Source organism: Mustelus asterias, chromosome 4 (genome assembly GCF_964213995.1).
Source record: "Mustelus asterias chromosome 4, sMusAst1.hap1.1, whole genome shotgun sequence".
Lineage (NCBI taxonomy): Eukaryota > Metazoa > Chordata > Chondrichthyes > Carcharhiniformes > Triakidae > Mustelus > Mustelus asterias.
Genome location: NC_135804.1, coordinates 67,415,493 through 67,426,083, shown reverse-complemented (window position 1 = coordinate 67,426,083; position 10,591 = coordinate 67,415,493). Strand labels below are relative to the sequence as shown.

The window sequence follows — 10,591 nt, the reverse complement described above, 5'->3', positions numbered from 1 at the left end:
TGAACTTAAAGTGACAGAATTGGATGTTGGTATTACTAACTAATGATGTGTGTAAATCCTATTAACTTCTCAGCCCATGTTAAACTGAAGAATTCCACAACTTTTTGCAAAGAAAAGTTCAGTGCTTTCTAAATTCCAGCAGGTGAGTTGACACCTCCAATCACCTCTTGCTTTAGTCCAGTCTCCGCTGCAGGGAAATTGGACATAAGGTCATGATCGCTCCTCCAACAAGCTCTGACTGGTGGGAGAGAACTTCTGCAAGTAGTTGATTGGCCAATGGACTGCCAGTCCCGGCACTCAGAAACTGAAGAATTTTCTGCCAGACAGGCGGGTGAACCAGCTTCCAGCGAGAACTGGGCAGCAGGAGGAGAGTCCATTTGTGGTTGGACAAGTCAGACTGTGAACAGGTTAGGGAGTTCTGGAATAGTGCAGTGATTGGTGCAGATGGAGGAACTGGCGAGAGAGAGTATTAATCTCCTGGCGAAGCCAAATGCTTTGGACACAAGAAGATCAAGTCTGTCCTCCTGCGGAGCGGTATTCATCCTGTTAAAATCAGCCCTTGGTGCTGGACTCCTCAACTTCCCCTGGGCTTTTAACAGAGCAGGAGGAATACACTCAGCCATTGCAGTGGAGATGGTAAGTTCGAGCTCCACTTGTGTATTTTCAATTGGCGACAAAAAAGATTTTTATTCTTTCTCCTTAAATATAAATTCTTTGTTTCCAATGATATCGGGATCATGTTGCTAGGGAACCAACACTTCTAATCGCAATCGCTGAAGTATTATATGAAATACTCCCAGGACAAATACAGTATAGGGTTAGATATAGAGTAAGTTCGCTCTGCACTGTCCCCATCAAACACTCCCAGGGCAGGTACAGCATGGTGTTAGGTACAGAGTAAAGCTTCCTCTATACCATCCCCATCAAACACTCCCAGGACAGGTACAGCACAAGGTTAGATACAGAGTAAAGCTCCCTCTACACAGTCCCCATGAAACACTTCCAGAACAGATACAGCACAGGGTTAGATACAGACTAAACTCCTTCCACATTGTCCCCATCAAACACTCCCAGGAGAGGTACAGCATGGGGTTAGGTACAGGGTAAATCTCCCTCTAAAATGTCCCCATCAAACACTCCCAGGACAGGTACAGCACGGGTTAAGATCATGGGGTTCTCAAACTGCATACTTACTGTGGGCCAGCGATCAGTATATGCAACAGTATCATTATCTCTTTACTCTGATAGTGTATGTGTATTGTTTCAGTTGTAGGATTGAGAACAGCTTCTGTGGAGCTCACAAATTTATTTAACTCTACTAATGCTTAGATAGAAAAGAGACAGAGATTCATTGTGGGGTGCCAGGTGAGTTAGGGCACAGTGATGAATAAAAGGGTAGACTGTGTGCAGGAGCTGGTAAACTCCTGCACCTCCTCTATCACCCATCCCCTCCTCCATAGGTATACAGGCCGATGGGCATCTACCTGACTGTGAATGTGTAGAGTGGGTAACACAGAAAGTGTGGCAATGGACAGCTGTGCCAGATACCTGCAGTCCCTGCATAGCCTGGGACTGGCAATGCCAGCGGTGCCCTTCTTTCCTTTGTATCCATCCAGAAACGATGCAGCAGTTCCATGAAACAGGAGTTAGGAATAGTGCTCTAGTCCAGCTCCTGGGCACAGAGCTGGATTTCTCATTCAGAATGATAGTCATTGGGTTTCTTCCGACACCTTTGTTGCTCTAACAATTTCATGATTGCTGTCCATATTTCATCCTCATATATACCTAGAATTAGTTGCATCCCTTTAAATTTACCCTTCAGTTCTCTAGGTACAGCAGCTCGCATTTAGTATTTACTGCCACTGCCAGAAACTGTCAGTTGTGTCTTAAACTCTCCCTTCCCCTTCTTCCAGACTCAGAGCAATACTTGTCAGTGAAGAGGCACCATTACTCACAACAAATGGCTGTGATGGAAGAATGAATCCAAACTGGTCTTTTAGGTTCAAACCGACTTACTGTAAGACACTTCCTCAGTGCTACTAACCTGCAAGAAGCGAGAGGATTCGAGTACAGGAGCAGGCATATCTTGCTGCAGTTACACAGAGCCTTGATGAGGCCATACCTGGAATATTGTGTGCAATTTAAGTCTCCTTATCTGAGGAACGATGTCATTGCCAGAGAGGAATTGCAGAGAGGAGATGCCAGACTGATCCCTGGAATGGTGGGACTGAGGTGTAAGGATAGATTTAGTTGGTTAGGATTATATTTCCTGGAGTTTAGAAAAATGAGGCAGGATTTCATAGAAAGCTATAAAATTTGGCACAGTAGTTAGCACTGCTGCCTCACTGCACCAGGGACCTAGGTTCAATTCCAGCCTTGGGTAACTATCTGTGTGGAGTTTACAATTCTCCCCGTGTCAGCGTGGGTTTCTTCCAAGTGCTTCAGTTTCAACCCACAGTCCAAAGATGTGCAGGTTAGGTGGATTGGCCATGCTAAATTGCTCCTTAGTGTCCTAAGATGTGTAGGTTAGCTGGATTAGCCATGGTAAATGGGCTATGGGGATAGTTCGGAGGGTGGGACAAAGTAAGATGGTCTGTCAGATTGCCAGTACAGACTCAATGGGCTGAGTGGCCTCCTTCTGCTTTGTAGGGATTCGATGATTCTAAGAGGACTAGACAGGGTAGATACAGGAATGATGTTCCCAATGGTGGGAATGTCGAGAACCAGTGGTCACAGTCCAGGGATACAGGGTAAACCTTTTAGGACTGAGATGAAGAGAAATTTCTCCATCCAGAGTGTGTTAATGTGGAATTTGCTATCGCAAAAAGCAGTTGAGGCTAAAACATTTTATGTTTTCAAGAAGGAGTTAGCTCTAGCTCTTGGGGTGAAGGTTTCAAAGGATATGGGGAGAAGGCAGGATTAGACTATTAATTTGGATGATAAGCCATGATCATAATGATGGTGGAGAGGGCTTAAAGGGCTGAATGGCCTATTCTTGCCCCTATTTTCTATGTTTCAATGTGTCAAAGTGCAAGCACTGTCCAGCACTGCACATATAAGGGAGTCTGCAACTAATGCATTAATTTCAAGTTTAAAACTCTTCATTTCGAATATAATTTGTTCAGATCCATCGCTATATTCCTCAGAATTCTATTCACCATGTGTCATTTCAAGGTCTCTGCATCGTTTCTTTGGATAGTTCATCACATAATGATATTTTGAGTCACAGCTGAAGCACATATTAATAACTAGGGAGCATAGATTTAAGGTCAGGGAAAGGAGATTTAGAGGGGATTTGGCGAAAAACATTTTCATGTAGAATGTAGTGGGATTCTGGAACTTACTGCCTAAAAGGTGGATAGAGGCAAGACCAGTCACAGCATTTAAGAATCATTTAGATGAGCACTTGAAATATCATAGCACACAAGGCTATGGACCAAGTGCTGGAAAATGGGATTAGAATGGATAGGTGTTTGATAGCCAGCACTGACACGATGGGCCAAAGGATCCCTTTTTGTGGAGTAAAACTCTATGACTCCATGACTATGACATATTTTGCCTGTCCCTATTCCCTATTCTATTGACTCGTCTCCAGAATCTGCAACATTTTGAACTCTGGTCTGTAGTTTCTTGGCTTGTCTCAACAACCTTTCTTAAATAATGGGACCTCATTAGCTATTCTCCAGTCCTCTGACACCTCCCTGGGGGCCGGGGAGGAAAATTTGGGTCAGAGCCCCTGCAATTTCCTCTCTTGCCTCCCACAATAGCCTGGGACACAGTTCATCCAGACCTGGAGATTTGTCCACTTTTAAGCCCGCCAATACCTCTAATACCTTGCCACTCCCTATGATCCTTTTCCAATCAGTGAGTCATCTTGTCTTTGTGTCATTGTGCAATATCCCATTTGTCCACGAAGACTGAAAGAAACAATTACTTCCCCAGGATTCTTCTCAAGGCAGCAGACATCTGATCCAACAGCGAATTTCCCTCCAACAAGCGAATGCCAGTTCAACCAGGGGCCTGTCCAAATGAGACACAGTAGTAAAATCCAGCAATTTGAATGCTAGTGCTGATCCTTGGATCCCCAAATTGAATTTCAACAATCTTTTACAGAATCTAGTAAATGTCATGATATATTCTTCTATGGAATAGCAATCTACTTTCTGAAATCTATCAAAGTTTGACTATGCCTCATTTAATGGATCATTTTTCTTGTACATTTTGTTCCACTGGAGCAAGCTGAGAGGGAGTGATTGGAGGCAGCAGTGCTGGTGAGAGATTAATTGAATTGTTTATTTATTTAATTAGTCAGCTAGTGTGTGTTTTATTTTGGCCTTTACTTTTGCAGCTGTATTTTAAGTTTAAGTTTAAAGTGAAAACTGGAAGTGGGCTGCTAAGGAGTCTGGGAAGGGTTTTTTAAGCGCGTGAAGTATAAAAGGTAGGCTGCAGTATACAGCGGGCAGCGTCGGGAGCGGGCAGGGGAGTGCGTGGGGAGCAGAGTGTGAGCTATAAGGCTTTGGCTCACAGGGCTTAGGCAGAAAGGGCGAGCAGAGGTGAGTTTAAATTCATTTCTGCACTTTCTACCTGGTACTGGCAAGGTATCTAGAGGGGATGGGTGTGCAGGCAGTGCTATGTTCCTCTTGCACTATGTTTGAGGTGAGGGACGACGACAGTGTCCCTGCTGATTACATCTGTGGGAAGTGCACCCATCTGCAGCTCCTCCAAAACCATGTTAGGGAACTGGAGCTGGAGTTGGATGAACTTAGGATCATTAGGGACGCAGAGGTGGCCATAGACAGAAGCTTTAGGGATACAGTTACTCCGAGGAATGAAAACAGATGGGTGACGGTGAGAGGGGCTGGGAGGAAGCAGTCCGTGCAGGGATCCCCGGTGGTCGTTCCCCTTAGCAACAAGTATTCCGCTTTGGATACGGTTGAGGGGGATGACATACCAGTGGTGAGCCGCAGTCAGAGGATCTCCAGCACTGTGTCCGTCTCTGTGGCTCAGGAGGGTAAGGGGCAGAGCGGGAGGGCAATAGTTATTGGGGACTCATTAGTTAGAGGGATAGATAGGAGGTTCTGTGGCAGCAAAAGAGACTCACGGATGGTATGTTGCCTACTGGATGCCAAGGTCCGTGACGTCTCAGACCGTGTTTTCCGGATTCTGAAGGGGGAGGGGAAACAGTCACAAGTCATGGTACACATTGGTACCAATGACATAGGTAAGAGAAGGGACGGGGATTTAAAGCAGGAATTTCTGGAGCTGGGCTGGAAGCTGAGAGCCAAGACAAAACATGTGGTCATCTCTGGTACGTTGCCGGTGCCACGTGATAGCGAGTTGAGGAACAGGGAGAGAGTGCAGTTAAACATGTGGTTGCAGGGATGGTGTAGGAGGGAGGGCTTCAGATACGTGGATAATTGGAACACATTCTGGGGAAGGTGGGACCTGTACAAACAGGACGGGGTGCACCTGAACCAGAGGGGCACCAATATCCTGGGAGGGAAATTTGTTACGGCTCTTCAAGGGGGTTTAAACTAATTTGTCAGGGGAGTGGGAAAAGGAGTTGTAGTCCAGAGGTCAGTGAGGGTGGTGAGGTATTGGGGAAGGTATCAGGGTCAAGGGTGGGCACCGGTAGACAGGAAGGTGGGTTGAAGTGTGTCTACTTCAATGCAAGGAGCATCCGGAACAAGGTAGATGAACTTGGGGCGTGGATTGGTACTTGGGACTACGATGTTGTGGCCATTACGGAGACGTGGGTAGAACAAGGACAGGAATGGTTGTTGGATGTTCCGGGGCATAGATGTTTCACTAAGTGTAGGGAAGCTGGTAAAAGAGGTGGAGGAGTGGGATTGTTAATCAAAGATAGTTTAACGGCTGTGGAAAGGCACTTCGAGGGGGATCTGCACATTGAGGTAATATGGGCTGAGGTTAGAAATAGGAAAGGAGCAGTCACGTTGTTAGGAGTTTACTATAGGCCCCCAAATAGTAATAGAGATGTGGAGGAAGAAATTGCTAAGCAGATTATGGATATGTGTGGGGGTCACAGGGTAGTTGTCATGGGGGACTTTAACTTTCCAAATATTGATTGGAACCTTTGTAGGTCAAATAGTTCGGATGGGGTAGTTTTTGTGCAGTGTGTGCAGGAGGGTTTCCTGACACAATATGTGGATAGGCCGACAAGAGGTGAGGCCACATTGGATTTGGTACTGGGAAATGAACCGGGCCAAGTGTTAGATTTGGTTGTGGGAGAGCACTTTGGAGATAGTGACCACAATTCGGTGTCTTTTGTTATTGCAATGGAGAGGGATAGGGCCGTACGGCAGGGCAAGGTATACAATTGGGGGAGAGGTAATTATGATGCGATTAGGCAAGAATTAGGGGGCATAAGTTGGGAACAGAAACTGTCAGAGAAAGGAACTAATGAAAAGTGGAACTTTTTCAAGGAACAAATACTGGATGTCCTTGATAGGTATGTCCCTGTCAGGCAGGGAGGAAATGGCCGAGTGAGGGAACCATATAGTTCACGAAAGAGGTGGAATGTCTTGTGAAAAGGAAGAGGGAAGCTTATGTAGGGATGAGGAAACAAGGTTCAGATGGCTCGATTGAGGGTTACAAGTTAGCAAGGAATGAGCTGAAAAAGGGGCTTAGGAGAGCTAGGAGGGGACACGAGAAATCCTTGGCGGGTCGGATCAAGGAAAACCCCAAGGCTTTTTACTCTTATGTGAGGAATAAAAGAATGACCAGGGTGAGGTTAGGGCCGGTCAAGGACAGTACTGGGGAACTTGTGTATGGAGTCAGTAAAGATAGGCGAGGTGATGAATGAATACTTTTCTTCAGTGTTCACCAAGGAGAGGGGCCATGTTTTTGAGGAAGAGAAGGTGTTACAGGCTAATAGGCTGGAGGAAATAGATGTTCGGAGGGAGGATGTCCTGGCAGTTTTGAATAAACTGAAGGTCGATAAGTCCCCGGGGCCTGATGAAATGTATCCTCGGATTCTTTGGGAGGCAAGGGATGAGATTGCAGACCCTTTGGCTTTGATCTTTGGGTCCTCGCTGTCCACGGGGATGGTGCCAGAGGACTGGAGAATGGCGAATGTTGTTCCTCTGTTTAAGAAAGGGAATAGAAATGACCCTGGTAATTATAGACCGGTTAGTCTTACTTCAGTGGTTGGTAAATTGATGGAAAAGGTCCTTAGGGATGGGATTTACGACCATTTAGAAAGATGCGGATTAATCCGGGATAGTCAGCACAGATTCGTGAAGGGCAAGTCGTGCCTCACAAATTTGATAGAATTTTTTGAGGAGGTAACTAAGTGTGTTGATGAAGATAGGGCAGTTGATGTCATATACATGGATTTTAGTCAGGCGTTTGATAAGGTCCCCCATGGTCGGCTTATGATGAAAGTGAGGAGGTGTGGGATAGAGGGAAAGTTGGCCGATTGGATAGGTAACTGGCTGTCTGATCGAAGACAGAGGGTGGTGGTGGATGGAAAATTTTTGGATTGGAGGCAGGTTGCTAGTGGAGTGCCGCAGGGATCAGTGCTTGGTCCTCTGCTCTTTGTGATTTTTATTAATGACTTAGAGGAGGGGGCTGAAGGGTGGATCAGTAAATTTGCTGATGACACCAAGATTGGTGGAGTAGTGGATGAGGTGGAGGGCTGTTGTAGGCTGCAAAGAGACATAGATAGGATGCAAAGCTGGGCTGAAAAATGGCAAATGGAGTTTAACCCTGATAAATGTGAGGTGATTCATTTTGGTAGGACTAATTTAAATGTGGATTACAGGGTCAAAGGTAGGGTTCTGAAGACTGTGGAGGAACAGAGAGATCTTGGGGTCCATATCCACAGATATCTGAAGGTCGTCACTCAAGTGGATAGAGCTGTGAAGAAGGCCTATAGTGTGTTAGCTTTTATTAACAGGGGGTTGGAGTTTAAGAGCCGTGGGGTTATGCTGCAACTGTACAGGACCTTGGTGAGACCACATTTGGAATATTGTGTGCAGTTCTGGTCACCTCACTATAAGAAGGATGTGGAAGCGCTGGAAAGAGTGCAGAGGAGATTTACCAGGATGCTGCCTGGTTTGGAGGGTAGGTCTTATGAGGAAAGGTTGAGGGAGCTAGGGCTGGTCTCTCTGGAGCGGAGGAGGCTGAGGGGAGACTTAATAGAGGTTTATAAAATGATGAAGGGGATAGATAGAGTGAACGTTCAAAGACTATTTCCTCGGGTGGATGGAGCTATTACAAGGGGGCATAACTATAGGGTTCGTGGTGGGAGGTATAGGAAGGATATCAGAGGTAGGTTCTTTACGCAGAGAGTGGTTGGGGTGTGGAATGGACTGCCTGCAGTGATAGTGGAGTCAGACACTTTAGGAAGATTTGAGTGGTTATTGGATAGGCACATGGAGCGCACCAGGATGATAGGGAGTGGGATAGCTTGATCTTGGTTTCAGATAAAGCTCGGCACAACATCGTGGGCTGAAGGGCCTGTTCTGTGCTGTACTGTTCTGTATTTCATCCAAGAATTTTAATAGAAAGTCAATACTTTTATCATTATCCAACTGAAAGACACCTAGTTAAAAAAAATACTCTATTTTCTGATATGAATTCCAGTAGGACCAACACCAAGTTCATAATTTGCTTCCTCCCCCTCACCCCCATACTCGAGTTATTTACACTGTGGCAATTACATTTATTCACTGGTTATGTGGCTCAGACTCTGGGAACATGGACACATATTTATATCCTGAAAATTTACAATTCACACATGATCATATTTGTCTGTGTGGGCTATGTGTGTGTGGGTGTGTGTGGATGTAGATGTGTGTGAGGGTATGTGCGAGTGTGTCTGGGTGCATGTATTTTTGTGTGTAGAGGTGTATGTGTGGGGGGTGTTGTGGGTGTGTGTGTGTGTATATGTGTTAATTTATATGTGGCTGTGTGTGTGTGCATGTACATGCATATGTGGGTGTGTATCTGAGGGGAGTGAATATAACAAACCCAGAGAACCATGGGGTGACCAGAGGCATTCAGGATTCAATATGAGGGAAAAGAGAGGTTTTTAACAAGTATAAGGGGAATAAATCTGCGGAGGCATTAGTGGAGTACAGAAAGTGCTGGATGGAGCTTAAGAAATCAATTAGGAGAGCAATGAGAATATGAGAAAGCTCTGGCTGGTAAAAGTAGGGAAAATCCTAAGATAGTCTATAAGTATATCAATGGAAGGAGGATAACCAGGAAAAGAGTAAGGCCCATTAGGGACCAAGGGGGAAATCTGTGGATGGAGGCAAAGGACATTGGTAAGGTATTAAACAAATATTTCACATCTGTCTTCACTGATGAGAATGAGGGGGTAGTTATGGAACTCGGGGAGAGAGACTGCGAGGCTCTAGAGAAAATGATCATAGGGAGTGGCAAGGTATTAGAGGTACTGGCGGGCTTAAAAGTGGACAAATCTCCAGGTCAGGATGAACTGTATCCCAGGCTATTGTGGGAGGCAAGGGAGGAAATTGCAGGGGCTCTGACCCAAATTTTCCTCCCCGGCCCCCAGGGAGGTGTCAGAGGACTGGAGAACAGCTAATGAGGGCCCATTATTTAAGAAAGGTTGTTGAGACAAGCCAAGAAACTACAGACCAGTGAGTCTCACATCTATGGTTGGGAAACTACTGGAGAAGATTCCGAAGGAGAGAATCTATCTCCATTTGGAGAGGCGAGGTTTGATCAGGGATAGTCAGCATGGTTTTATCAGAGGGAGGTCATGCCTAACAAATTTGATTGAATTTTTTGAGTATGTAACCAAGTGTGTGGATGAGGGTAGTGCGGTTGATGTAGTTTACATGGATTTCAGCAAAGTCTTTGACAAAGTCCCAGATGGGAGACTTATTAAGAAGGCTAATGCAGATGGGATACAGGGTGATTTGATAAGGTAGAATCATAATTGGCTGAGCAGTAGGAGATAGAGGGTGGTGACAGACTGCTGCTTTAGTGACTGGAGGCCAGTGACCATTGGCATACCACAGGGATCCGTGCTGGGCCTATTGTTTGCCATTTATATAAATGACATAGATGACTATGTGGGGGTAGGATCAATAAGTTTGATGATGGCACAAAGATTGGCCGGATGGTTAACATTGAGCTTGAGTGTCTTGGGTTACAGGAAGGTATAGATGAGATGGTCAAATGGGCAGATAAATGGCAGATGGGATTTAACCGTGCAAAGTGTGAGGTGATGCACTTTGGAAGGAGTAATTTGAACTAGAAAGTAGGGGCAGTATGACTCAGAGAAAGAGCAGGCAGGCTGTGGTTGCTAATCAAAGAGGGTCTGGTGGACTGAAATGCATTTGTTTCAATGCGAGAAGTGTAACAGGTGAGGCAGATGAACTTAGTGCTTGGATTAGTACTTGGAACTATGATGTTGTTGCCATTACAGAGACTTGGTTAAGGGAAGGGCAGGATTGACAACTTAACATTCCAGGATACAGATGTTTCAGGCGGGATAAAGGGAGATGTAAAAGTGGTGGGGGAGTTGTACTACCAGTAAAGGAGAATATCACAGCTGTACTGCGGGAGGGCACCTTGGAGGGTTCATATAGTGAGA

At 45.5% G+C, this 10,591-nt stretch overlaps 1 protein-coding gene across 1 annotated transcript in view; it reads left to right on the top strand.

The window, feature by feature from the left end:
- Positions 1–444: 444 nt before the first annotated feature.
- The window catches only part of slc38a8a (solute carrier family 38 member 8a), an 83,976-nt gene continuing 73,829 nt past the window's right edge, over positions 445–10,591 (top strand). The window contains exon 1 of the mRNA XM_078212022.1: positions 445–636. Coding sequence (XP_078068148.1) covers positions 445–636 — 192 coding nt within the window. The remainder of the gene's footprint in view (positions 637–10,591) is intronic.